Source organism: Enhydra lutris, unplaced genomic scaffold, assembly GCF_002288905.1.
Source record: "Enhydra lutris kenyoni isolate GAN:26980312 unplaced genomic scaffold, ASM228890v2 scaffoldscaffold56, whole genome shotgun sequence".
NCBI lineage: Eukaryota > Metazoa > Chordata > Mammalia > Carnivora > Mustelidae > Enhydra > Enhydra lutris.
Genome location: NW_019154140.1, coordinates 10,967,769 through 10,993,999, shown reverse-complemented (window position 1 = coordinate 10,993,999; position 26,231 = coordinate 10,967,769). Strand labels below are relative to the sequence as shown.

General features: G+C 53.3%; 2 protein-coding genes across 2 annotated transcripts; both read left to right on the top strand.

Moving 5' to 3' along the window:
- Positions 1 to 1,676: 1,676 nt before the first annotated feature.
- LOC111157865 (keratin 78) lies at positions 1,677 to 8,987 on the top strand. The gene is made up of 9 exons (XM_022519564.1): positions 1,677 to 2,045; positions 2,457 to 2,671; positions 3,646 to 3,706; positions 4,186 to 4,281; positions 5,111 to 5,275; positions 5,666 to 5,791; positions 8,151 to 8,371; positions 8,606 to 8,640; positions 8,722 to 8,987. The coding sequence occupies exons 1-9, from the start codon at positions 1,677 to 1,679 to the stop codon at positions 8,985 to 8,987; spliced, it is 1,554 nt and encodes a 517-aa protein (XP_022375272.1).
- Positions 8,988 to 14,311: 5,324 nt separating this feature from the next.
- LOC111157837 (keratin 79) lies at positions 14,312 to 26,231 on the top strand. The gene is made up of 9 exons (XM_022519515.1): positions 14,312 to 14,794; positions 17,060 to 17,280; positions 18,524 to 18,584; positions 18,708 to 18,803; positions 23,199 to 23,363; positions 23,562 to 23,687; positions 24,355 to 24,575; positions 25,254 to 25,288; positions 25,567 to 26,231. The coding sequence occupies exons 1-9, from the start codon at positions 14,312 to 14,314 to the stop codon at positions 25,752 to 25,754; spliced, it is 1,596 nt and encodes a 531-aa protein (XP_022375223.1). The 3' UTR covers positions 25,755 to 26,231.

The following is a 26,231-nucleotide window of genomic DNA, read 5'->3' as shown; positions in this document are numbered from 1 at the left end:
GCAGGTGGGTTTGGTGCCATCCCACCTATGATCTCTGTTCTCCACCCTTAACACTGGGGGGAAGGGGTAGTAGAGTCCAGTCCCCAGAAATGTTTCTCAAACACACGCACGGAAGGAAGGAAGGTACCTGGGCTTCCTTGCTGCTACGAAGTGGTCCCCAGGGGCAGGGTTTGGTGGTGGGCCCTCAGTGGGATCCAACCCATTTCCCAGATTTTCTTTCTAGACACTGGGGCTGCTCCAGGCTGCCTCTGTCTCCTCGGTGCACTCCGGTCTCCTGTTTGGATCTTTTCTCTCTTCTTCCTCACCTGGCCCCTCAGTCCCTTGATCTCTTCTATTCTTCCGGCGGAAGGCCCGACCTCTTCTTCCTCTTGAGGCCATCTGTCATTTAGCTTTGTTCAGGGGTGTGCCATGTGGGGCTGGAAGAAGGAGGAAGGGGCTTCTAATCCTCCGGAGGGAGGGGAGGCTTGCTCACCGTTGTCTGGCCTGTGGGAGCATTGCTAGGACAAACTTCCTCATAGCACGTCTCTTGAGTGTTCATGAAGTTGAGTCCCTGTTTGTTCTTGCTTTAGTAAAGGCCCAGTCTCCTAGTTCTAAGAACTAGGTTGGGAGGCAGGGAGAAATAACCCTCCCACCATGTGAAGAAGGAATTTTAGGAATTTCTAAAAAGCAGAGCTACCCCACCCTGCTTGCCAGTAGTGGGAGAGTTTCAGTGGTGGCAGCTGGACGCCTCCCCCTGAGGGTCCTGTACTGGGTGGGGGGCTCATGGACTACCAGGGGGCAGAGACAGAATCTATCCTGGGGGGGCATCCCAAAGTTCCTGTGTCTGCTCCCAGAACCTCAAGGCAGTCTTTGGTGCTTTGATTTGTAACCGAACATAGGCAGTGCGTGACCCGAGAGGAAGGGCCTGGCACTGCACGTCTGGGGAAGGAGCAGGGACACGGGCTGGGCTTGGAAACGTGCCACTTGCCCAGATCCTGGATGGAGATGCCTGGTTGGAGTGGGGCGGTACCTGGTGGATGATTGCTGGGTTGAGCAAGAGAAGGGACTTGGACACCCTGTTTTTCGGTTTCATTTCCAAATCCCAGAGTGTCTTTTAACCAACAATGACAGTAACACCTTTATTAACCTTGTAGCTTCACCTAAGCTGCCCAGCGCCTTCCTTCTCCGGTTACTGTAGGTAGATTCTTTCTTGAGAAGTTTCACACTCCTCTGTCCGGCATGGAAAGCATGGCAAGGGCCCTCAGGTGCTCCCCTGAACCCCCTTTCTTCTTCCCCATTCCCCCATCTCCTTCTCTGGGAAGCCTTCCTTGAATGACTCTCAGTGGTAGTTCAGGGCCATCCCTCCCTACCCCCAGCACCTGGAGTCCAGGTCTCTGTCTGCTTCCTCGTCTTTGGGACGTGCCCAGCTCTCCTGTCGGCCTGCGAGCTCTGAGGGCAAGGTCTGGGCTTCCTCTCCCTTGGGCTCCACACGTGTTGGGCCCCTGTCCTCCAGGCGTGTCAGAATAGGTCAGCCGGAGTCGGTGACAGACACAGTCAGGCCCAGAGCATCTTGCTCCCCAAGGCCCAGCCCAGGCACGGGAGGGGATAAAAGTCTCGTGCTGGGGCCTTGGGGCAGGAACTCACACACCTGGATTATCCTCCGTCTGTCTGCAGCTGTGTGACCTTCCGTCTCTACCATGTCTCGATCATCATGCCAGGCCTGGAGGGGCTTCGGCGCTCGCTCTGCCTGTTCTGCACCCCCGGGTGGCCGTGGCGGCCGGAGCAGCTTCAGCAGCAGAAGCCTCATTTCCTTTAGGGGCTGCAGAGGAGCCTCTAGTGGGAGGGCTTGGGGATCAGGGGGAGGACCAGGGGTACGGTTTGGGGAGGGCCGTGGTGGGCCCAGGCTTTCCTTGTGCCCTCCGGGGGACATCCAGGAAGTGACCATCAACAGTAGTCTGCTGACCCCATTGAAAATGGAGATTGACCCCCAGTTCCAGGTGGTGAGGACTCAAGAGACCCAAGAGATCAGAACCCTCAACAACCAGTTTGCTTCCTTCATTGACAAGGTGAGGGTCCACTCAGGTAAGCCTCTCTCTTTGCCTCCCTCAGAAGAACCATTCTCCAGGGATTTGGGAATGGGGAGGTCTGCTCTGCCACCACGTTTTTAGTGCTTCTGCAGCAAAGAAGTCCTTCCTGTGGTCTAACTGCAGGCTCTCTGATTATGCGGAGCCCCCGCTGTTCTATGGTTGGGGCTCAGGAACAGAGAACAGTCATTCAGCAGTGGACCCTCCCCCGTTAGCCCATCCCCATCATTTTGATGTGTTCAGAGTCTCCTGGGAGGGCACAAGGCTGCCCCTGCCCAGGATGGATTGGGAGGTAGAGGAAAGGTGGACTGAGGGTCCGTGAGGTTTTCCTTGCCAGATCCTGTGGCCAGGGAGTCCCCCAGGAGCCTCAGGGAGCCTCTGCTTGGATCCCAGGTGCGCTTTCTGGAGCAGCAGAACAAGGTCCTGGAGACCAAGTGGGAGCTGCTGCAGCGGCTGGGCGTGAGTGACAGCCCGCCGGACCTGGAGTCTTTCTTTGAGGGCTACCTGGCCCGGCTCCGGTGGCAACTGGAACAGCTCCAGAGGGAGCGAAGGGCTGTGGACGCCGAGCTGAAGTCTTGCCAGGACCAGGAGGAGGAGTATAAGGCCAAGTAGGCAAGCCCTGGGGTCCCATGGGGTCTGGGAGGGCTTGGATCCGCAGTTGGAGGGCTTCCCCATGCTGAGCTCCCAGAGACACAGGACGGTCCTCCCTTCTGCATCCCATTCCCTCTGATTCTCAGGGCTCCCCCCACCCCTCACCGTGGTAGGTAAGGAGGCCCCCCAGTCCCTGATGCCCGGGTCTGGAGAGCCTTAGTGCCAACAGACCCAGCTCTGAGGGCCATGATTTGGGTCAGGGCTGGGAGGGGCTTCTTTAAACAATGCCTCCCCGGGTTTTTCCTCGATAAATTCCTGTTGAGCAGGCTGTGGGCTGAGGTGACTCAGATGTTCTCTGGTCCTGGTGGTGGAAGGGAATCCATTTAGTGGGACCATCCCCTGGCGTGTGGCATGATTCACAGCTGGGCTGTGTTTCCGGGTTCCCCACCTAGGTCACCTGGTGTGGAGGGAGCCCTGGACGAACAGGAGGCTTGGGTTTGGTGACTGCGAGCCAGGGGTAGCTGGGCAGCCTTTTGTCTTTGCCAGCCTCAGTTCCCCATCTGTAAGATGGCATGGGAGGTGGAGCGGGTCCTGGAAAGAGGCCAGGAGACCTGGTTTTAGATCTGCTTGGGCGACCTAATTATTGATGACTTGGGCAAACCATGAACCTCTCTGACAAAATCCAAAATGCCTGCTTCACATGATGATTGTGAGCAGCGAGTGTGAAAATGTGTTGGAATGTGCCTGATAGACGTGATGGAAAGTGGCCTCATGTGGCTAAGTGGACATGAGCTGAAGGAGTGGAGATGGATGTAGCCAGGACGTGGCAATGACTTCCTGATGGGAACGGCAGAGGGTCGGGCTGGTTATGTGTCCTGCTTGGGAGCGTCTAAGGGCAAGGGGTTCCTTTTCAGGGAGGTTGTGCTCGGAGGAGGGGTAGGGGCTCTGATCTCGCCGCCTCAGGCAGCATCCTTCTGTACTTATTTGACAGGTATGAGGAAGAGTCCCGCAAGCATGCCACGGCTGAGAATGACTTTGTGGTCCTAAAAAAGGTGAGGGTGGGAGTCAGCTACTTCACTGGGATCCTGAGCCCCCACCATGCACAAAGCCCAGTCCTGGGCTGGGACCGGAGATCCTAATGCAGGACATGATTCTAATGCAAGACACGATCTCACACCGCCTGCAGAGGGCCCCCAGGGAAATGGGACACCTATGTAGACACAGGGGCCCCAGAACAAGATCTGATGGAAGGACCACAGGATGAGCTCCGGGAGTCACTGTGGGAGAGGCTGGGGAGGGAGTGGAAGATGCAGAACTGGTTGAGAGTAATCAGGGAAGGCTTCCTGAAGGCGGTGTGTGTCAGTGTCAGGCAAAAGGGAGAGCAAGGCAAGGGGGGCTGGAGGAGGAATGAATGGGTCTCTGGGGACAGCCGTGGGTGAGCGTTGGGCAGTGTGTGAACAGAACTCCTGAGCCAGAGTGGGAGCCACCAACAGGAGGTGGGAGGACACGGTTTTTGTCTTCCTGTCCCCAGGATGTGGATGGGGTTTTCCTGAACAAGATGGAGCTGGAAGGCAAGCTGGCGTCTCTCCGAGAGTACCTCTGCTTCTTGAGGCAACTCAATGAAGAAGTGAGGATCTACCAAGGGTCAGCGGGAGTGGCGGAGGGGGCAGGGCAAGCAGGCTTCCTGGCTACAGTGGGAGTGGCCAGGAGGCTACACCTGGTTAGGGTGAGTTAATTCCAGTCGTTCAGTCATTTGACAAACAAATACTGAGAATGTACCGTGTGGATTGGTAGGTGTTGGAGATACAGTAGTGAATAACCAGACAAAAATCACGATGCTTGCTTTCTGTTGAGAGATGGACGGTCAATTATAGACCTAGTAAATGAGTAAATTTTATAATATGTCAGAAGGTGATCAATGCTATGGCAAACAGGGACAGGAGGCTTAGGAATGTAGGGGGAGGTAGGGCAGGTGGTAATTTCAAATAGGGTGGTCAGAGTGGCCTTTATTTAGAAGATAAAGCTTGAGTAAAAATTGGAAGGAAGTGAGGGAGTTAATCAGGCAGGTGGAACCAGAGATTCCGGGCAGAGGGAAGGGCCTCCAGTGGTGAGTTGGTATCCTTGTGGAAGCAAGGAGGCCATGGGGGTTGGAGTAGAAGGAGGAGAGGAGGGGCTATGACAAGCAGTCAGAGGAATGATGGGGACCGGGTGATTTCAAGCTTGCAGGGCATTTACTTTTAATGTCCAAACTGCAATGGCATTAGACACCACCTCCTATAACCCTGGTTTTCATATGAGGAGACAGTAGGGGACAGGACAGGACAAATACCCAGTGGATTGAGGGCTGCCCCCTGATGGAGTTCATGGGCAGGAAGTCAGGCACCCTGCCCTGCTGCCTGGGGCTTTGGGGGAAAGGGAGTGGAGGCAGGTGGACACTGAGTCAGTCTTCCTTGCAGGAACTGGGCCAGCTCCAGACCCAGGCCAGCGACATGTCTGTGGTGCTGTCCATGGACAACAACCGAGTCTTGGACTTCAGTGACATCATTGCGGAGGTCCGCGCCCGGTATGAGGAGATTGCCCAGAGCAGCAAAGCTGAGGTGGAGATGCTGTACCAGACCAAGGTGCCAGAGCTGGGTGGGAAGGATGGTGGGGGGCAGCACTGGGCAGGAAAAGGCTGGGTCTCCCTGCCCATATCCCAGATGTGGTTGTCCAACTCGGTCCCACAACCATCCCAGTGGTTGTCCAACTCGGTCCCCTTGGGGGACCAGAGCTCCGGGGCTGGGTGGCATGGCCCACTTCCCGTCTCTAGGAGGGGGGCAGTGCAGGGAAACCGTGCGAGACCAGCCTGGACTGTTCCAAGCTCATCCCACCATACCCCTGCTTCAGCATTTAACCTGCATTCCAAGTGAGGGCTTGAGGAGGCACAGAACTGGGGACATGGTGTTTCTCATGGTCCTGGGGTCAGAGGTGAGGGTCCTTTCAACCAATGGTGTCATCTCCATCCCCATCAGTACCAGGAGCTTCAGGCGTCTGCCCGACTTCATGGTGACAGCATGAAGGAAACCAAAGTCCAGATCTCTCAGCTGCAGCAGGCGAGTAAGAGTCTGCAAAGTCAGATCGAGAACCTCAAGAAGCAGGTAAGACTCCTGGAGCTCCCCAGGACCCCCCCCCGCTTTGGACTACTTTTGTGCCAGGGTCACTGCTGGTTTGGTGTGCGGGTTTGATATCTATCTGGAGCTTTGGATACCTCGGGTGGAGAGAGGCTCAAGCCCATTTTGGAGAAATTTGGCCTCCATCCTACGACTTCAAGCCCGTGTACATTCTGCGTTGAACAACTCCAGGGGGCACTGCTCACCTGTCTCCATAGGCAGACATACATCTTGCTTCTGGCTCCTTGGGGAGAGGGTCGATCCATATTTTTGTCTTATTTTCTTGTCTTTCCTTACTCTTACTCCTCCAGCTCCTCAGACACTCTAGGGTCAGGGGCTGACTTTCTGGGTCCCGTGTTGGGGAGGGTGAGAGCCAGGACAGGGTGCAGGCAAGACTGGTGGGGGGAGTGAGCGCTCCTTAGGCAGATCTTTGCACAGGTTGGAGGTGATGTTGTTAGGGCCTGGTGTGGGCTGGGGTGGGGAGAGGAGGAAGGAGAGGATGGCAAGGGCAGGGACGTGCTTCCTTGTTCATCCTGGAGCCCTCATGTCTAGATGTGAAGGACTGTAGACTCTTTAGCTTTCCAGTCTCTTTGCACTCACTTCCCCCAAACCCAAAAAATCGGTTTTTGGATCGGGCGTTTCTTCAAGCATTTCAGGTTGACTCCCAGGGCGCACACACATGGCCCGTCCTCTGCCAGGCAGGATCCTCCCAGGAAAGCTTTCGAAGCTCAGGTCATTCAAAGACCAGACTCAGTCTCCACCCATCCCCACCTGTTTTCCTTTGGAATGTGAGGTAGGACTGAGATGAAGGTGACCCGGTCCCATTATTCAGTTGGCTGCCACAGTGTTTTTGCCCATAAATTTGCATTCCTTACTTCGGAATTCCCCTGGGTGTCTGTTAAAATGCAGATTCCTGGGCCTTTGTCAGGGACTCAACCTCTAAGGGTAGCCCAGAAACCTACTTTCTGAGCTCAGTTCACCCAGTTGGGAGCATGCAGTCTCAGCCCAGCTGCCTGTACTTAGGAGGGCTACCACGTCCCCGAAGCTGGGAGCTGCCACAAGGTACCTTTCTTGTGAGAATCCCTCTTGGGAATGCAGTACCCCCCTTACTCTTCCTTTTCCTGCACAAACATGATGGACCAGACTCCTTTGTGCCAGGTCCTGGCAGAGCCCTGCAGGCTGGGAGCGGTGGACCAGCTGTTGGGTTAGGGACGCAGCTCTGCCCCTCGCTACCTTTCTGAATCTCCGTTTCTTCATCTGGAGAAGAGAGCCAATGTTCCACATCCACAGGGCGTTTGTGTATAGAACAGAACAGAATAATGAGGCTAGAATGGGAATAGAATAATGAGATCCTTTAGGGAATGCCTTCCTTCCTGATCCTGAGGATCAGTCGGCTGGATGGCCAGGTAGATGGGGATGTTTTTCTTGCTCTCCTTCTGCGAGTTTTCTATCAGATCAGAGAGGTAAGTGCAGAGAGAGTGTTTCTCAAACCCCAAACTGAGGCATATGGTTCCATATGCTTTGATAGTAGGACAAAGTTTTTGAAGTGAGGTTGTTCTAAAATGATCAAGGACCTTGGCAACCCTCAAGATGATGCTTGTCGATAATGCTCCATGCAGCGGGGCTGGAAGAACATTAAGGGTCCAGGGAGAGAGAAAGTGCCTCAAGGAATGGGCTAAGGGATGGGTTTCTGGGGCTGCTGCGACAAAGCACCACAGACTTGGAGGCTTGACACACCAGACCACGTGTTCTCTCAGTTCTGGAGGCCAGACCTATGGAATCAGGTGTTGGCAGGTGCACTCCCTCTGAAGGAGTGGGGGCGGGGCAGGGAGGGCAGGGAAATCCTTCCTTGCCTTACCCTAGCCTCTGGTAGCCTGAGAATCCTTGACATTCCTTGTCTTTCGGCTGCATCACTCCATCCCTGCCTCCATGGTCACACGGCATCATCACTCTGTATCTGTCTCTGTGTTCTGTCATCTTTTTCTAGGGACACTACTCATGGAATTTAAGGCTCATTCTATATACATACGTATGATAGTCATCTTGAGATCTTTGACGACTTACATCTGCGAAGACCCTATTTCCAAATAAGATCACAGTCTGAAGTTCTAGGTGGACGTGACATTTTTGGGGACACTATTCAACACACTCCAGGAGTTAAGGAAACCAAGAGGCAATGCTTTCCCTTAGAATGAGAGGAACTGGGGGAAGGGGGATGGCCGTGGAGAATTTTGAGCTCATAAGATTGTGGTCTACCTCGGGCTTTAAGCTTTAGCCACAGTAGGTTCCTTGGGAGGCTGTGCTGGACTTGCAGCCACCTTCTGTCTCATCTCTACTCCCCTTCCAGAATGCCGACCTGCAGGCCACCATTGCCAATGCCGAGCAGCGTGGGGAGCTGGCCCTCAAGGATGCTCAGACCAAACTGGACGAGCTGGAGGCCGCCCTGAGAGCAGCCAAGCAGGACCTAGCCCGGGTGCTGCGCGAGTACCAGGAGCTCATGAGCACGAAGCTGGCTCTGGACGTGGAGATCGCCACCTACCGCAGGCTGCTGGAGGTTGAGGAGAGCAGGTGGGGACCTGGGAACATGGGAGAAATGGGAGCAGAAGATGGACCACCACCGAAGTGCTCTCCTTGCTGAAGGGGATTCTGAGATTTCCTAGCACTCTGAGACACCGAGGGCAACCTATCCTGCTGGAAGGGTTTTAAACTCAGAACTGTGGATTTGATCTGCTGAAAGGCTCAAATACCTGGGGGCATACTCTTTGCAGCCTTTCTGAGCATTTCCTCTTCTTTCTCTGCCAGGATGTCTGGGAGGTGCACCAGCCAGGCCACTATCTGTGAGTATCAGGGTGCTTGGGGAGAGTGGTCCCCATGGGGAACCAAGGACCATGCTGAGAACATGGTACATTTCTTGGCAGCTGTGGGCGGAGGCAGCGTTGTTGTGTCTGGAGGAGCGGGCAGTGGCCTGGGGGCCACTTGTGGACTTGCAGACGAGAAAGGCAGCTTTGGGTCCAGCTGCTCCAGCATTGTGACCGGAGGCTCCAATGTCATCCTGGGCTCTGGGCAGGGTCCTATTTGGGGCTCCTGCTCTGTATCGGGCTCTAGCTCTGGCTCTAGCTCCGGCGGCCACACCATCCTGAAGAAGACAGTGGAGTCAAGTCTGAAGATGTCTGTCACTTACTGAGGGACCTTGCAGCCACTTGTTCCTTGTGCCTTCCCGAGCCCTCTCAGCACTGCTCCTACCTCCACCACCCACCTCCCTGCACGGCCAGCTCCGTGTCCACTGCCCACAGCCTGAGTCAGCCCACAGAGGACTCTGTGAAAGTCAATAAAACCATGTTTGCCTGCTGTTCTGAGTGTGTGCCCGGTCTGGTATGCTCCGCATAGGGGTTTGCGTTTCATTTGCCTGCTGTCTGCCCCAGACCCAGATCCACAACGCCCTGTCCTCCAGCCAACCAGCCTCATCCTCTCCTCTCCACAGTTCTCAGGTGGAGCTGGGAAACCTCTGGTGGGCTTGGCCAGCCAAGTATTTTCCTTTGTGGGGGAGGGGAGAGGCCAGAGACCCAGTGATCAGAGCCTGGGGGCCAGAACCAAGGGTCACCACCTTCATCCTCCTCACCTGCCCCTGGACCTCCATCTTTCTAGCTCTTCTGTGAAATGAAGCAGCACCCATTTCTCCCTGAGTGGGGGTGTCTTCCTTTCTCTCTCCCCTCTCCCATTGTTTTCCTCCCACAAATTTGATTGAGTGCAAAGCATTCTTGGGGCATGGTGCCAGGGCTGGGTTACGCTGGCAAGCAAGATCAACCCCATCCTGCCCTCACAATGGAGTCAGTGTCTCTCTTTTTAAAAGAGTAAGCTCTACGCCCAGTATGGGGCTCAAACTTACAACCCTGAGCTCTGGTGGACTCGGAGGTAGGAAAGGTGCCCCTGGGTTCAGTCTCTCCCATCCCTTCAGTCTGTGGGTTCTCTAGCATAATGCCTCCCACCCATGAGAGCCAGATCTTCCTTCTGGAGTCCGTGGTTACCAGTGCCAGAGGCCAGCCTCCTGTGGCTCATTCAGACAGCCTGTGTTGGGGGATGGGGGTTTCTCGGGGGTTGTTTCTTTGTGTTCTGTCCCTTCTTCCGGTCCTTTCCCAGTGGTGTGCTGGCTCCACGTTCATCCAGGGTAGCAAGCTGGGTCTTGTCATGTCAGCCTCACCTCCTCTCTGAGCTTTAACCTGGCCCCTCTCCTGGACAGGGGTGCCCCCAAGCAGGTTAATAAGTCAGCACTGATGCTAAGCAATAGTTTTAAATGCAGGTTCCGAGGGCATTTAGAGGGGAGGCTGGAGGGCAGAGATGAAGGTTCCTTGTGGCACTGTGCAGCTTCTCTGCCCCTCCTTCTGGCAGTTCAGCTCTGCCTCAGGCTTGCATCTCACCCAGCAAAACAGAAGCAGTGTTGCTGCCCAGCCCACTCCTCCCAGAAGGCAATTTGTGGAATGTCTATTACTGTTTAGGACAGTTCATCAGAGGGCTTCTTCCAGGCCTCCACTCTGCTCCCTGGATGCCCTCCATTTCCTCCATCTCCACTGATGTTTCAGTAGCCCTTCCAGCTTGTTCCCTGGTAAAATAACTGTACTCCAGGCTGAAGACAGCCGCTCATTCCTGTTCCTCCTTCTTCTCACGTGTGCACCAGATTTTTCTCCTCCTGGAAACCTTCCCTAATTCCCCAAGCCTGGCTACACCTGTTGTTGTCCTTGGCTCTGTCTCTGTCTGGTTCTGGTCTGGGATCCAGCTTTCCTATTAGTCTGGGACCAGTGGGCAGGTTGGTCTCCTGCACCCAGGATGGGGATCAGTGGCTCAGCTGATGCGGTGGGGGGGGGGAGAGTTTGATGAGCTCTTGGGACTGGAATTCTGCCCATCCCCTTACCTCTTGGCTCTCACCCCATCACTGGGCCTGTCTGAACATGAGGCTGGAAACTTCTTCCCTCTTCTGCAGGAAGCTCTATAGGAAGCCAGGAGCATGGGCATCAGGGCCAGTTGCTAGATGGGTGAAGAGGGTCACTTTCTCCACCCCAGCCCCTACCCCAGCTAGTCATCAGCTCCTGCACTTGCTCTTCCCGTCTTCTCCCTCCCTTGTGGCTCCACTCCAAACTCCATGGCCTAGGCCACAGGAGGTCATGTCATCCCTCCCCCATGTCCACCCTGCAACCAGCTTTAAGGGGAGGTTAGCCTTTTTCTCAGACTCAAGGATCTCTCCATCAAAAGTATCTGAGAAGGAGGCTTTTTAGCCTTCTGTAAGGGAGACATGAGCTGGAAAGCCCATGGCCCAGGAACCAGGATTCCTGGGCTTGTATCCCAGCTCTGCCACTTACCAATAGTGTGATTTTGACCAAGCTATGTAACCCCTCCAGTGTTCTCATCTGTGAGGATAGATTAATAATGCTGACCTCACAGGGCTGTGTGGGCATGGTGCCATTCAGGATCCCAGCAGTAGACAAAATTCACCCAAGAAAGTTCACTTAGATGGGCTTTCATGCAGGAGCTCCTAAGGAGGTGTGGGTGTGGCTGAGGGAATGCAGAAAGGATGGAGGGGCCCTGAGGTCGGCAGAGCTGGAGGGGCCAACCTCGGTTTGTCCAGGGCTGAGCTGTTTCCCAGGACGTGGGCCTTCCCTTGGAAACGGAGAACCAGGATGAGGAGGTCACCTGTGTAGAGCTGAAAGACAAGAGGAAGAAGTGAGTGACAGATGGAAGAAGATATAATCATGGAGGACAGTAGAGAGGAAGCCAGGGAGAAATGCCTGCCCTTCCTTCCACCCTCCCAGATCTCCTGTCACTGCCCCCCAGCCTTGGCAAACTAGTGAAGCCAGAAAGCAAGGGAGCAGCCTACAGGGGTCTAGGAGGAGGGTGACTGATCTGGAGTCAGAAGGAGGCAGACGGAGCTCACCCAGCGTGGACATGAGATGCATTCCCGCACCGAACGTGCCGGCTCTGTCATGAGTGCTGAGTAAAGGCTGACTGTAATAGTCATCGCAGTTGGCTTAGGAAGTCCGACCCCTATAGGAGGGTGCCCAAGGGCAGCAACTCTTGTCTTCACCCCTTATCTTTGCTATGACCCCGTATCCAGCCTGGCCTCCCGTGGGTGCTGTTGGGGGCTCCACAGGCACCATTAGCCGTCTTGCCTTGTTCCTCCCACAGCAGCCTGATATCCCCTCGGCGCTTGTGTCCTACCGCGGGGGACCTGGGGGTGGGGGGCTAGGCAGGTGAAAGTCTCCAGGCACAGAAGCCCTTGGTTGAAGCAGCAGCGGAGGGGAGGAAACTGCTCCTCTTTAGCCACAGAGAGAAGGTCTGAACTTGGGTGTCCTGCTTGAAAGCAGAGAGGGCCTTAGGAGGCACTGTGTCTCCCCCGCCCCTGCTTTGTCTGGGCTGGGACCCCGGAGCCCCTGCCTGGCTGGGAGGGAGCCTGTCTCCAAGCAGGAACTCCCAGAGCGAGCCCTGGCAGCCTGTGCCACTATCTGTCACCATCTTGCCCACAAAACCTGGCAGAGAGTACCAGGTCAACCTGTGGGGCTGTGGAATGTGTGGAGCCGACTCTATTCCCACCTCCCCGGCTGCCCTGACTCAGAGGGCTGACATCACTCCCTTCCCCAGAAGTCCCACTCCCGACTGTCTCCCCTTCCCACACACCAGCAGGGAGTGATAAGGGAGGCTGAGAAAGCGATCACAGCCTCAGGGACAGGAGACAAAGATCAGTGGGAAGTGACGCTTACTCCCAGCTCTGTCCTGGGATTGCAGGCCAATGTTTTTTGAAAGGACTTCCCCTTTCATAACGGCAGAGGGGGCCCAGAGAGGTTGCGAACAGCCCAAGGACACACGGTTCGGTGGGGATACACCTCCCAGCCTGGCTTGCCCAAATGCCTTGTATCCCAGCTCCCAGCAGAAGGGAGGATCTGTTCTTGGGCTTTAAGGGACTAATTCTGTGAGTGCCCCTCACCCCATTCCTCATGGGCGTTAGGTTCGACTTCTGTAGCAATTGGGAACCACTTACACCCTCTCATAGTGGCCCTGGAAAAGAGTCCTGCAGCCTCTTTTATGCCCGGAGGGGGCTTGCTCTCCACCTGCCTTCCTCAGGCCTTGGGAGTGGGCCACTGTCCTCTCCTTCAGGACCCTGGGGCCACAAGTGGCCAGAGTTCCCGCTCGGGCTCTGGCCGATGTGGAAGGAGTGTGACAAGTGCTGTTGCTGCTCCTTCCCATGTGTGAGTCTCTCACCTCTCTGGGCCCATTTTCCAGTTTTCCAGCTGAAAGCTCAAGTGAGCTAGGAGGGCCAATTTCCAAAGTCATGACCGCAAATCTCCCTCCGTCCTAACATCTGACTAACATCTGATATCTCCACGTCTTCCTTTGGGGCTGTGTGAGTCCCAGGAGCCTGAGGTCAGGTGGGGGCACAGAGGGGACTATGTGAAGTGATTGAGGAGCTCCTGGCCCTTCTGAACCAAGCACCAGGCTCCTTGGGGGCTGGGAAGATGGGAATGTTGGGGTGCTCCCTGGGGCTCTTGGGGTCTTTGGTGAACACATTCTTCTTAGACCTGTACTTATGTTTAATCAGAATGGGATGTGTCCTCCCCCCACCTCCTCCAGAGTGGCTGGGCCCTTCTAGGGTTGTCTGCTGTGGGACAGAGGGCTGGGGGGCGCGGCTCAGGTGACGGTCAAAGTGCCCTGTTTCTCTTCAGTCCCCCAGCAAAATGTGCTTCGCCCCATGCATCTCCCTGGCCTCGGGGCAAAGCCTGAGGTGCCCAGGCCTTTCCACTTCCTCCTCTAGTGGTCCAGCCCCATGGTTGGGCCGAAACCCTCTTTCTGTCCTTATACCCACTTTGCTTGGCATGGGGTCTCTGCCCCGCAGACAATCTGGCAGTGGATGACGGAAGAACAGATTGCCCCCACCCCACTCTGTCACCTGTGTCCCCCACCCTGGATCTGCCGGGCGGCGATGAGGCCGTGGGCTGGGAGGGTGGGACTGGAGCAGGCCTGGGCACCCTCTCCACATCCCGTTGCCCAACCCTCCCTTCCCTTACCACCTGTACAGCCCTGGGCCCTGGGGCCTTGGCTTGCGACAGGGGCCTGGGCCAAATCCCATAGAACAGAGCCCCATTGACGGTGGCCATCGGGGCTGGGTGGGAGGAGACCAAGCCAGCCACTGGGTGGTGGGGGCGGCCGTGGGAGCCTGTATCATCCCGTTCCAAGACAGGAGAGCCCCAGGGGGGAGAAGGTGGCATCCCGCCCCACACAGTCTCGGCTCAGCCCCAGCTCCAGAGCATGGGTGATAACTGGGAGCAGCCCCTCCCTGCTGCTGGGGGTGAGGGGACTCCCCTGGCCCATGGGGCCCCTCCCTCTGTTCCTCGGGCAATGGGGCAGGAGTGTCTCTGGAGCCCAGGAGCCAGCCCAACTGGGAAAAGATAAAAAGCCCATTGGTGGCACAGCATTCCCACACCACGTTCTCTCTCCGTTCTCTCAGCCTGTGCTCCTGCCCCTCTGATGGCCATGAGGTCCTCTGTGTCTCGACAGACATACTCCACCAAAGGGGGTTTTAGCTCCAACTCTGCAAGTGGAGGAGGTGGGTCCCGGGGCCACACCAGCTTCAGCTCAGTGACGGTGTCCCGGAGCAGTAGCAGTGGCAGGGGGACCCGCTGTGGCCCCAGCAGGGCTGGCTTTGGCAGCCGAAGCCTCTATAACCTGGGGGGCAGCAAGAGCATCTCGGTCAGTGTGGCTGGAGGGGCCTCGTCAGGGCGGGCCCTGGGAGGCTTCGGCTTTGGCAGTGGGGCCTATGCGGGCCTGGGGGCTGGGCGGCAGGCATTCGGGCCAGCCTGTCCTCCTGGCGGGATTCAGGAGGTCACCGTCAACCAGAGCCTGCTGACCCCTCTCAACGTGGAGATCGACCCCGAGATCCAGCGGGTGCGCACCCAGGAGCGAGAGCAGATCAAGACGCTCAACAACAAGTTTGCCTCTTTCATCGACAAGGTGAGCCGGGGTGAAAGGAAGCCGGGAGGGGCCCTTGGAGCAGAAGCAGGGCCGCTAGGAGAGGGGGTGCTGGGCGGAGGCTGCACACTGCTGGGGGGCGGTTGATGGAATGACTTTGAGCTCTCTGGCCTGGCGACATCCTTCTGGGTCTCCTTGTCCTTGCTCGGTGGTTCTGGTCATAAGGGTTGTTGCTGAGCCCGTCTTGACAGTGTTGTGCCTTTCCTACAGTCATCGTTGACATGGATCACACAGCAGCCTGTCCCACAATTAAGGAGTAGACTGTCCTCAGGGCTCCTCCTAATAGGGTGGTCCTTAGTGCCTCTGGTCAGCTGGGGAAACCAGCTCAAATGTTCAACAAGTTATCCAAGGAGCCCATCTGTTCCCTGTTCTCTCAGCGTTGGAGAAGGCCTGACAAAGATGTGATTAGGACACGATTGAGGGGTTGTTCTAGAAGAAGTTACCATTTTGCTTCTCCTATTCTTCCTTGCTGTTTCTGCTGTTCCCAGAAACTCAATCTGGGATGGACAGTGAAGAGGGTGGTCACCGGGGCACCATGACCCAGGGGTATAGTTTGATCTGTCCCAGACCGGGAGCATCCTGACTCCTTCCTTCCCTGGCCTCCAGACCAAACAGATGGCTCTTGTACCTTCTGTCTGGCATTTCCAGGTCCACTCTGCTGCATTGTCAACCTCTAACACAAGTCCCCAGGCAAGGGGACCATGATGGAGAAAGTCCTGGTGGATAGCCATATGACTTCGGGGTCCCCAAAGAACATTCATGTCCTCTTTCTCTTGGGAAGCCCACAGTGTCCCATGAGGAATCAGAATAGTGATATTTGTCCATTTTAAAAAAGAGAAAACAGAAGTCTAGAGAGGACAAGTGATTTGTACAGGATCATACAGGCACTTGGAGGCAGAGGTGGGCCTGGAGCTCAGGTTCATGAGCCCTATGGTCCTTGGCATTAAGAGATCTTGTTGCTGTTTGTGGTGGGTGCACCAGCTTCATGGTTCCCAGGCCATGTGACATTGGGCCTGGGGTGCTGTGGAGGTTGGACCCGGAGAAACCGGACTGCAGAAGGTGAAGCAAGGTGTTCTGCCCACCTCCTCACCTTCTCCCCTAGTGACTTTTGGTTCTCCTGTGGGACTGTCCCAGAGGTCAAACAAGCAAAAACCTTTCTCTGGCTCTCAGCATCATGTTCTAGGAGCTGGGCGTCTGTGAGGTTGACCCTGTCCCATGTCTTTTGCTGGGCAGAGAACCCCCCAGGGGACCTGTGAAGTCCATGCCATGAGCCCCCTTTTAAGTCTTTAGAGGCAGGGCTGGGCAGCTATATTCTGCCCAGTCAAATATGTAGAAATTTATATATTATAAGTCAAATTTATAGAAAAGTTGTTAGAACAGTACAATAGATTTCTCTATATTTTTCACCCAGATTCACCAAATTTTAAAATTTAACTTAATCTAATGCAATTTTAATTCCAAACGCAGAGTATTATATTAGTTTCAGGCATACACCATTGCGATCCCACACTTCCATACTTGCTCATTGCAAATGATCCCCTTCATCCCCATTGCCCATTTCCCCCATCCGCCCTCCCACCTCCCTTCCGGTAACCAGTAGTGTGTTCTCTAGAGTTAAGAGTCTGTTTCTTGGTTTGTTTCTTGCTTTCTCTCTCTCTTTTTGCCTTTGTGCATTTGTTTCATTGCTTAAATTTCACATCTGAGCGAAATCATGTCATATTTGTCCTTCTCTGACTGATTTCGCTTTAAATTCATGAATTTTTACATTTTGTCACATTTGCTTTCTCTTTCCCTGTGTGTGTGTACATGTACATATGTACATACTTGTATATATACATACATATATATATATATATATATATATATATATATACACTCTATATGCACCTGCACTTTTAACAGTTGATTTTGGTGCAGAATTAGGGTTCAAGAACATCGGTTTACCCAGGCCAAGGGAGAAAGGAAGACCCAGAGAGAAGTGATTTGACTGTTGCCAACTAGTAAAGGACTGAGTTAGGGCTTTTACGGTTTATTAACTCTTTAGAGTCCTTGTCATTGGATTGGACAGTCTTTTCCAGCGAAGACTGCTCCCTGAGGAGGAGGGGCTCCTTCCCGCAGCAATGCATCAGCTGTGCACCAGCCCTGTGAGGTCCTGGATGGGGATGGTGGTGACGATGGGCCCAGTCCTGGGTCCTGTCTGGGGCCAGTGGATGGTACCAGCTCATCAACTTTCTTGTCCTGGCTCAGGTCCGGTTCCTGGAACAGCAGAATAAGGTGCTGGAGACCAAGTGGGCCCTGCTGCAGGAGCAGGGCCAGAACTCGGGTGTCACCAGGAACAACCTGGAACCCCTCTTTGAGAACTACTTGGGCAACCTGCGGAGGCAGCTGGACAACCTCCAGAGCGATCGGGGGAGGCTGGACTCAGAGCTGAGGAATGTGCAGGATGTCCTTGAGGACTTCAAGAGCAAGTGAGGAGGACTGGACAGGCTGGGGCCATGGGGGTGAGGAAGGGACAGTGTGGGAAATCTCCCCAGAGAGGGTCACCACATTCCCACGTTCCTGGTTCCCACCTGGGGGAATGCACAGACAGAGCGTCTTCCCTTGGGTGCCTCCTGGAGAACTGTCCCACTTATTTGTGTATTGTTCATAATTAAAAAAACTCTAAGGTAGGGAGAATATGAAAGGAACCTCTATGTTCTTATTACTCAGCTTTAATAATTATTAACTCATAGCCAGTCTTATTCCATCTATATACCTACTTGATTTTTCTCCTCCCTTATTGTCTTGAAACAAATCCTAGCCATCGTGTGATTTCATTCACAGATATTTACTGGCTATATTCATAAGGCTCATCGGCATAGCCTGACTTAATCAAACATAAACATAATGCCAAACCACAACTCAAATTTTTTTTTTTTTTAAAGATTTTATTTATTTATTTGACAGACAGAGATCACAAGTTGGCAGAGAGGCAGGCAGAGAGAGAGCGGAGGAAGCAGGCTCCCCGCTGAGCAGAGAGCCCGATGTGGGGCTCGATCCCAGGACCCTGAGATCATGACCCGAGCCGAAGGCAGAGGATTTAACCCACTGAGCCACCCAGGCGCCCCTACAACTCAAATTTTTAAAACAGTAATTCCTCAATATCCTCGACTATCCATTCATTTTGAATTTTCAACTGTCCCGTAAATGTCTTAAGTTTTAAAAATATGGTTGGTTTGAATCAAGATCCAAATAAAGGTCAGAGATTATGATGAGCGATATGTATATTTATAATTTTAGGGTATAATCTTTCATAACTTTCCCGATAATACTGGCGATCTCTAACCCTTAAAATCTCAGCAAAAGCAGTTGGAAAGAAGTGAGCTGTTTTAAATGACGTCCTGCCTGTCGAAAGTGAATACAAAGATAAACCACTGTTGACACAGCTTTGCCTATTCCTATAAAGCCTCCCAGGGGCTCCGATCCAAAGAGATGGCTGCTCTTGATTGCCGTATTATTGTGCAAAGTCTGGGCCCATTTCCTTAAAGTGGGTGGGCTGGAATATTTAATGGCTGTACCCCAAGTTTCTTCACTGGTGGGCTGCATTACAGAACTGCTTCTCAAAGCTGTTCTTAGATAATGTGGGACCCAAGGGGGCTTAAAGCCAAGTGGGTTAAATGCTTTAGAAGGCAGAACTAGGCTGAGTCTGGCCTGAGTCTTCCTGTGTTACAGGTACGAGGATGAAATCAACAAGCGCACTGCGGCGGAGAATGAGTTTGTGCTGCTCAAGAAGGTGAGCAGGTGGCGGGGAGTTGGGGAGGTGGTTCCCGGGCTTGCCAGGGTGCCAGGGTGACTCGGAGGGAGGCGAGAGCCCTGGGGACTGAGGTGTCTGCCCTGCTGTCTCTCTTGCCCCCAGGATGTGGATGCTGCATACATGAGCCGAATGGATCTGACTGGCAAGGTCAGCACCTTGACTGAGGAGCTCGACTTCCTGAATCATCTCTATGAAATGGTGAGATGGCCAATGGATGGGGACAATTATATATATGTATAGCCCTGGGGATCCCCCCTGGAGGTCTGACCTGAATTCACCAGTGCAATTTAACTGATGGAAAATAGAATCTGGACCTTTTATTAATACGAGCTTCCATGCGAAGTGCTAAGGATGGGCCAGAAACCGGGCCAAGCTTTACATAATCCTCTCAAGGAAGCCACAATAGAGGTAATACTATTGTCTCCATTGTATAATCAGGGACAGGGAGGCTCAGGGTAGCTTGCCCTTGGTCACAGAGCTAGGTGGAGGCAGTGCTAGAATTAAAACCTGGTTCTTGGACTTCAAAGTCTGACTTGCACTCCTGTGTTAGACCTTTTCCCTTCTAGAGCAGTTTGTAATGGAGCAAGGGCCGGAGGAGCAGAGATGGCAGAGAAAGGACTGAGATTTCAGGTGGGCTCAGGAGTTGAGGTGTGGGTAGTGGGTAGATTGCAGGATCCAAGAGGGGTTCCAGGAAACAAGGAGGTTTTGAAGACTAGGGTGAGAGGGCTGAAATTAACCTGAATTGATCCTAGCATCCTGGACTTGGACTCAATAGTGGCCTCATGGCCCACCTTCCCTCTGTGCTGGAGTCCTTTCTCCCTCATCGCTACTAGGAGTCATGTAGCCTGGGCTTGAATCCTCTCGGTGGCAGGGAGCTCACTGTTTTTCAGGGCAGGCATTTTCATTGTTGACCAAAAAGGAAAGCTGACTTCAATCATCTTCCCATGACTTCTGCTCTTGATTGGCCCTGAGTCTGCCCTTCAGGCAACAAAGCGAGTTGTCTTCTGTGTGGCTCATTGCCTTTCCCAGGGCAGCATGTTAGAGGTCAGGGTGCTTTGGGGACTGACATCTGTGGCATATGAGAAAGTTGAGGAAACAGTGTTCTTAGACCAGACTTTGGGAAATGGTGTGGTAGGGAGGGAGCATACAGACTTGCATTCGTGCACATAATGTTGCGTTAGTTTATGTGTCATCTTTAGAAGTCATTTCACAATATTTGCTCCTTAAACACCCCCCTCCCCGGACTTTTTCACATGAATGCTTTCAAGTGAGACATGTATCCATTTGCTTCCAACTTCCTGGATTTGGGCAGTTGAATTTTGAAACCAAATGCAAGAGTTAATGAGTCCCATTTTCCCTGTGACATGTGATTATGGTTTTTTTTTTTTTTCTAAATATTTATTTGACAGAGAGAGAGATCACAAGTAGGCAGAGAGGCAGGCAGAGAAGCAGGCAGAAAGAGAGGGGGAAGCGGGCTTCCCGCCGAGCAGAGAGCCCGATGTGGGGCTCGATCCCAGGACCCTGAGATCATAACCCTGGCCGAAGGCAGAGGCTTAACCTACTGAGCCACCCAGGTGCCCCGTGATTATGGTTTCATCCCGTCATCTAGATAACTGTAGGCACTTTGAAACCAATTTCCCCCATGCATATGTTGGAGATACCCCATTGGGTAATTGGACATATTCATGATGTCCCAGCCTGGGGTTCTCTGCAGACCTGGTAAACTTTCAGTTTAGTGTGAATGTTCATTTCAGTGTATGTGACCAGTGAGCACATTAAAGCCAACAGGGCCAAGAACCGAGTCCTAGTGCAAGAACTAGACTTTTGGTGGTATCTTTCTCCCAGGCTGACCTCACTCCACTCATCACTAATTTGTGGTTCAAGTGCCTCAGCTACTTGAAAATCTAGTTGATATCATCATCTGGCCCACATCTTTCTGTCTTGTGTTCAAGAATACTGTGGAAGTCTGTGCTGGTCCTTTAGCATTTTAGTAATACAACCACAGGAGAAAATGAAATCCGTTTGGCTTGGCCTTTCCTTAGGGAAGTCTTGCTGGCTCTATGCCTCTTACTTACATTTTGTGATTCTAGAGGTTTGTAGGAGGTTGTTGTTAGGTTTTACCTGAAGAAGTCTAATGACTGCATCATTTGCCTGTTTCCCATCAAGGAGAACAGTCATCAAACTAGAAAGGGCAAGATGCAGGAGAAAATGGAAAGCCAAGACAGACACAGAAAGTATAAGAGGCCCTGGCCTTGTTGGGCTTCTCAAGGGTCCAGGCCAAAGGAGCATATCCTAGGGGGCCATGGGATTGCCACAGGGATGGAAACTCCTGGAGATCCATAAGAAATATAGACAGTAGGGAAGATTCCAGAACCCCAGAAGCAGCAAATGTCTTCATTTTCAAGGGAATGATATTTAGGCTTACCTGTGCCTATTTGGGGTTGAGAATGAAGGCAAGAGCAGCCGTTCCCTTGTTGCCTCCTGCACGAATCAACTGTGATGGCCAATAAAGCACTCACTAATTGATTTCATGCTCTGGTTTTGGTCAAGCCAGATCTCAGGGAAATCTGGAGGGCCACTCACCAACCCCTGGCATGTCTTACAGGGCAGAAAAGCAGCCTTGTGCCCTCCCTCTGGCCTGGATGATTCCTGTGGGATTTAGCCCCTGCTCCAGTATCAATGCTTTGGCCTCTCTGGCTCTTTTCCTCCTTGCCCAGAGGCTCTCCACGTGCTCTTCCTCTCAGGGTCTCTGGTGTCTGAGGAGACACATACCTTTAATCTACAGAACTCTTCCTTCTCCTTCTCCACTTGTATCAGCTCTGTTTCTTTGGAAAACCTAACGCTTTTATCGTCTTAGTCTACCACTCTTGGTGGGATTTGGTAGATCTCCTTGTCTTAAAAATTCCAAGCTGATTTTCCTCAGGATGACACTCTGGCTCAGGGGTGCACAGGGACCCTGAAGGGGGGAGGGCAAGGGGGTGATGCTGCAAGATGATGAAGTCAGGGTTATCACTGCTGTGGCAAGATGATGTGATCTGTAGCAAATAAGCCTCATGGATGTCTTGACTGACCTTCAGAGAAGTCTGGGCACATAATGCATTTCACTGAACACCCACCATAGGCCACAAATGGATCTGAATCCTTACATCAACCCCATGAGGAAGGATCACCACAGGCTCTTTATAGAAGAGGGGGCGGAGGGATCAGGAAGTTCCGTCCCGGTCACACAGCCAGTGAATGGCAGGCTGGGGACTTGAACTTCGCTTTGCCTGTCTCCAGAGCTCATGTCTTTTCACTCAACGGCAAACGTTTCATGAGTTGGATGTTCGCCCCTTCCTCCCCACCCAATCCACCTCTCAAATGATAACACATCTTAGTAATCTAAATCTGTGTCAGTATGGATGGCAGTTCTGGCTTTGGTCGTTCTCTTTCTCGGCTTCTATCTCTCTTTTAGTCATGCCACCTCAGGTTCTGGTGTCAGACTCCCAAGGTTTAAGACTGGGCTCCCTGCTTATTAGTTTGTGATTTGGGGCAGGTCATGTCACTCTTTGTGCTATTGGAAAAGAGCTTGTAACAAGTTGGTGTCTGTTAAGTGCTTAACACAGCCCCTGCTCACAGGAAATGCTCAGTCAGTGCGCTCTAATATTCCAGTTTTATCGGTTATAATCTCACTGGCAGCAGGAAAGCTGGAGGCAAAACCAGAGCATACAAGGTGTTGACTCTGAAACAGAAGATTCTCTCCCCTCTGGGAGCCATTGAGGTTTGGGCAGTTGGTCGACAGCCCAGGACAGGAAGGACCGTGGGAGAGATGGAGGCAGAGCTCAGCGGAGCCCATTCAAATGAACTAGTGATAGAGCTGAACTCAAAGCCAGAGCACAGAACTGCTGAAACTGAACCTGCTGCTCATGGCATCTTTAAATGCCTGTTTATATGTCAAAACCAATGGTCCTAGAAACCCAGGGAGGGTCCAACAACATCGCCATGGTCTATAAATATCAGTATAGTCTAGAGGAAACCACCTGGGAATTTGTTGCTCAACTGACTGGTTCCAGTCTGGGCCCCAGGACTGGACTGGATGACCTTGGATCTGATGACCTTGGATGTGTCACTTCTCTTTCCCAAGCCTCTTTCCTAACCAAGGAAAGTGTCAGGACCACTGTGAATGGTGGTGCAGGGGGTTAGCTGGCTGATTGGAGAGTGGGGTTTGAATCAGGCCTATGTTCAGTTCCTTGGATCCCACTGTCTACCCCCGTCAGAGGGGAGACTTTTCCCAAGTTGACAAAAGTGGCCTGGCCTGCCTCCCAGGGCATTCTGAGGATGACAGGGACTGGCACCAGGTTTGGGTGCAGTATGTACACATTCTTTCCCCTTCTGTAATCTCTTGGAAACCTGTAAATCCACAACACGGAATGATATTTATAAAAATGAGAGCCCATTTCCCAGCTGGAAAGAATTAGGTCTTTCCTTCTAGGCTGGAGCCTGGGGTAGAGCATAAGCCTCCTCTTGCAACCTGGGGCCCCGTCCTTCATCCCTCGGTTGTCTCCTGGGGGCCTGGATGAAGTGCGCTGGTGGCAGCTACCTCTTTTTCTGCAGGAGCTGAGCCAAGTGCAGACCCACGTGTCTGACACCAATGTCATCCTTTCTATGGACAACAATCGCAGACTTGACCTGGACAGCATCATTGCTGAGGTCAAGGCCCAGTATGAGCTGATTGCCCAGAGGAGCAGGGCTGAGGCTGAGGCTTGGTACCAGACCAAGGTGAGGAGAACAGCTGGTCAGGTGTGTGGGCTGGGACAGATACAGAACTTCTGCCACTGTGAGAGGCCTGGGGCTAGACACACCAGCTGATGGGGTAGGGACAGGGGTGGGGCTGTAGCTGTGAGGGTGGGCCTGGGGCAGCTAGTTATCCGGGAGGGCCTGGAACTGACAGGTCACTGCCACTTTTTTGGTCTCCAGTATGAAGAGCTGCAAGTGACAGCTGGGAAGCATGGGGACAGCCTGCGGGACACTAAGAATGAGATTGCTGAGCTCACTCGCACTGTCCAGAGGCTGCAGGGTGAGGTGGATGCAGTTAAGAAGCAGGTGAGTCTTTGGTGAGGAGCCTGGGGGTCAGGTGTGGGTTGGCAGAGGTGAGGACCTTCTCTATTGTCACGCTGAGGGGTGAGAACTGTTCTTTTCCTGAGGGATGGGACATACTCAAACAAGCTGGACTGTTAAAATCAACACAGTCCTTTTACAGGGTAAGAAACTGAGGTCAGGAGGAGAATAGGAACTTGTCCAAGGTCACATAGCATTTTAGTGGTGGAGCCGGTGAAACGATCTCCTCCAGGGAGCCTGATCCCATCTCTAGGCGATCAGAGCAAGAGGCTGACAGTTCAAGCATCCAGGTCATAGGTGCTGATTCCTTCTAGGATATGGCTAAAAGCTTGGGCTTTCCCCCAGATCGGAGTGAAGCATTTGGTTAATGGTGAGGTTATATTATTTATTCTATCTCTTTTGAGGCACTGGGCTGAGTTGCAGCAGGAGGGACTAAGATTAGACTTCAATAAGGACTTTCTCAGTAGTGCTACACGACCCTGCTTATGTAATAGTATCTCTTCTCTGAGATGAATATTTCTGCTTTCATTCTTTCTCAGTTAGTTGGGGTCCGGGGGGATGGGTGGGGGAATGGTGGTATCTGGTTTGAGGGCAGAGAGATGGATGTGATGACCCTGGAGGATGTTCTCAACACCTCTCATCCGTTGGGCAGTGCCAGCAGCTGCAGACTGCCATCGCAGAAGCGGAGCAGCGTGGGGATATGGCATTGAAGGATGCTCAGAAGAAGCTTGGGGACCTGGACATGGCCCTGCACCAGGCCAAGGAGGACCTGGCCCGGCTGCTGCGTGACTACCAGGCTCTCATGAATGTCAAACTGGCCTTGGACGTGGAGATTGCCACCTACCGCAAGCTGTTGGAGAGCGAGGAGAGCAGGTGGGGGCCCCTGCCTGCCCTGATTCAGAGGGCATTACAGCCCTGCCCTGTGGGAGAGCCCGTGTCATCATTGGCTCTGCGCTGGGGGTAGGGAGAGAAGGGAGGAACCAGGAAGCTGGGCTCCTAACTCATCACCCACAGCAGACTTTCCACTTGGGTTCACTGCCTCTGCTGCACATCTCTTCAGTTGGCAGGACAATCAGTAATTCTTACAGTGGTCAGCAGCCCTACAGAAGTGAGGTTTCTTCTTCCAACACTGGATTCCACCACCTCTGAAGCTTTGAAAAAAAATTTAATCATCTCTGTCCTTGGGAAGGTGTGAGATGTACAGAAAGTCATTTGAGCCAGAAACCGGGAAGCTTTGTTTTAGCATGAGCTTTGTTTGCTGTCTGTGATGTGCATGCAAAGGAAGGCAGGACAGGGGAGGTTGGTGTCACTTGGCCTGCTGTGGCTCTGCTTTCTCTGTGGCACCTGCTGGAAGGGCCACAAGGCCCAGCACAGCCACATGCACGTGTTTCTCATGTCTCCTGACCTTGTCTTGCGGACCCTGGCTCGAGAGTTGACTCACTGAGTTGACCTACCGTGAAGGCAGAGAGTAGGAAAGGGGAAGGAGGGAGAGGGTTTTCACTTGGGCTCTGGGGACCACTGACCCTTCTCCTGGTATTTCGGTTTCTGCAGGATGTCTGGAGAATGTCCCAGTGCCGTCAGCATTTGTGAGTATTTTGCTGTCTTCCCTGGCCTCAGGCTCAGCCCCGGTCCTCTGCTCAGTCCACTCAATCTGTCCTTGGCCAGAATTCTGCACATTGCCCTCTACCTGAGCCCCTGGAGACAAGTTTGGGGGTTCCCAAAGAATGAGCTTCCTGCCCGACCTTCTCCATCAGTTTCCCACAGCTCCACTGCCTGCTTGTTCCCATCCCTCATTGGTCTCTGCAAGTCCCCCTCCCCCTTCCAGTGTGGTTGCCCTGTCTTACCCAGACCCTTTGTCTTACAGCGGTGACTGGCAACTCCACCACGGTGTGCGGAGGCGGTGCGGCCAGCTTTGGGGGTGGCATGTCCCTGGGTGGGGGTGGGGGTGCTAGCAAGGGCGGATTCAGCACTGTCAAGGGAGGGGCCATCTCTGGGGGCACCTCCATCCTGCGGAAGACCACCACGGTCAAGACATCAAGCCGGAGGTATTAGCTGACCAGACTTGCAAGCTGGGGGCCCTGCAGTTTCCTCCTTGCTGTACTCATCCCACCCCACCCACCTCCATAGGAACTGGAACAGCTCCAGGACCACAGGTCCGGTGTATTTGCATGCCAGACTCTTTGCATGCGATCTGCATTTTGGGAAGGTACAAATCTACCCACATTTTCTCCTTGCTTCTGCAATGTGATGGGAGGGGAGATTAAGGCCACCACCCTGTGCAGTGTATTTGAGTGATCTGGAGGTGAACTTTTGATCACTGAGAAGAGGTTGGATTTCCCTCAGTTCCTCTGTTCTTCTGCTCTGCGTTCAGGGCAGGCTTGCGGAGGAAGGAGGAAAGTTGTGAGTGGTCCCTGAAGGCCTTTCAACCACCCCAGTCTCCCACCAGACCCAACCCCTCTCTGAATCTATCCACGCCTGGCTCTCCTGTCTGTGCCTGTGATGTATCTCAATAAATGGCAACTGCAGCTA

What these genes read in the sequence shown, in the direction of transcription:
- LOC111157865 (XM_022519564.1), top strand. Translation starts at nt 1,677, where the DNA reads ATGTCTCGATCATCATGCCAGGCCTGGAGGGGCTTCGGCGCTCGCTCT. An exon ending in ACTTTGTGGTCCTAAAAAAG is followed by an intron (nt 3,707 to 4,185) that starts GTGAGGGTGGGA and finishes TCCTGTCCCCAG; the next exon opens with GATGTGGATGGGGTTTTCCT. An exon ending in CTGGAGGTTGAGGAGAGCAG is followed by an intron (nt 8,372 to 8,605) that starts GTGGGGACCTGG and finishes TTTCTCTGCCAG; the next exon opens with GATGTCTGGGAGGTGCACCA.
- LOC111157837 (XM_022519515.1), top strand. Translation starts at nt 14,312, where the DNA reads ATGGCCATGAGGTCCTCTGTGTCTCGACAGACATACTCCACCAAAGGG. An exon ending in TGAATCATCTCTATGAAATG is followed by an intron (nt 18,804 to 23,198) that starts GTGAGATGGCCA and finishes CTTTTTCTGCAG; the next exon opens with GAGCTGAGCCAAGTGCAGAC. An exon ending in TCCCAGTGCCGTCAGCATTT is followed by an intron (nt 25,289 to 25,566) that starts GTGAGTATTTTG and finishes TTTGTCTTACAG; the next exon opens with CGGTGACTGGCAACTCCACC.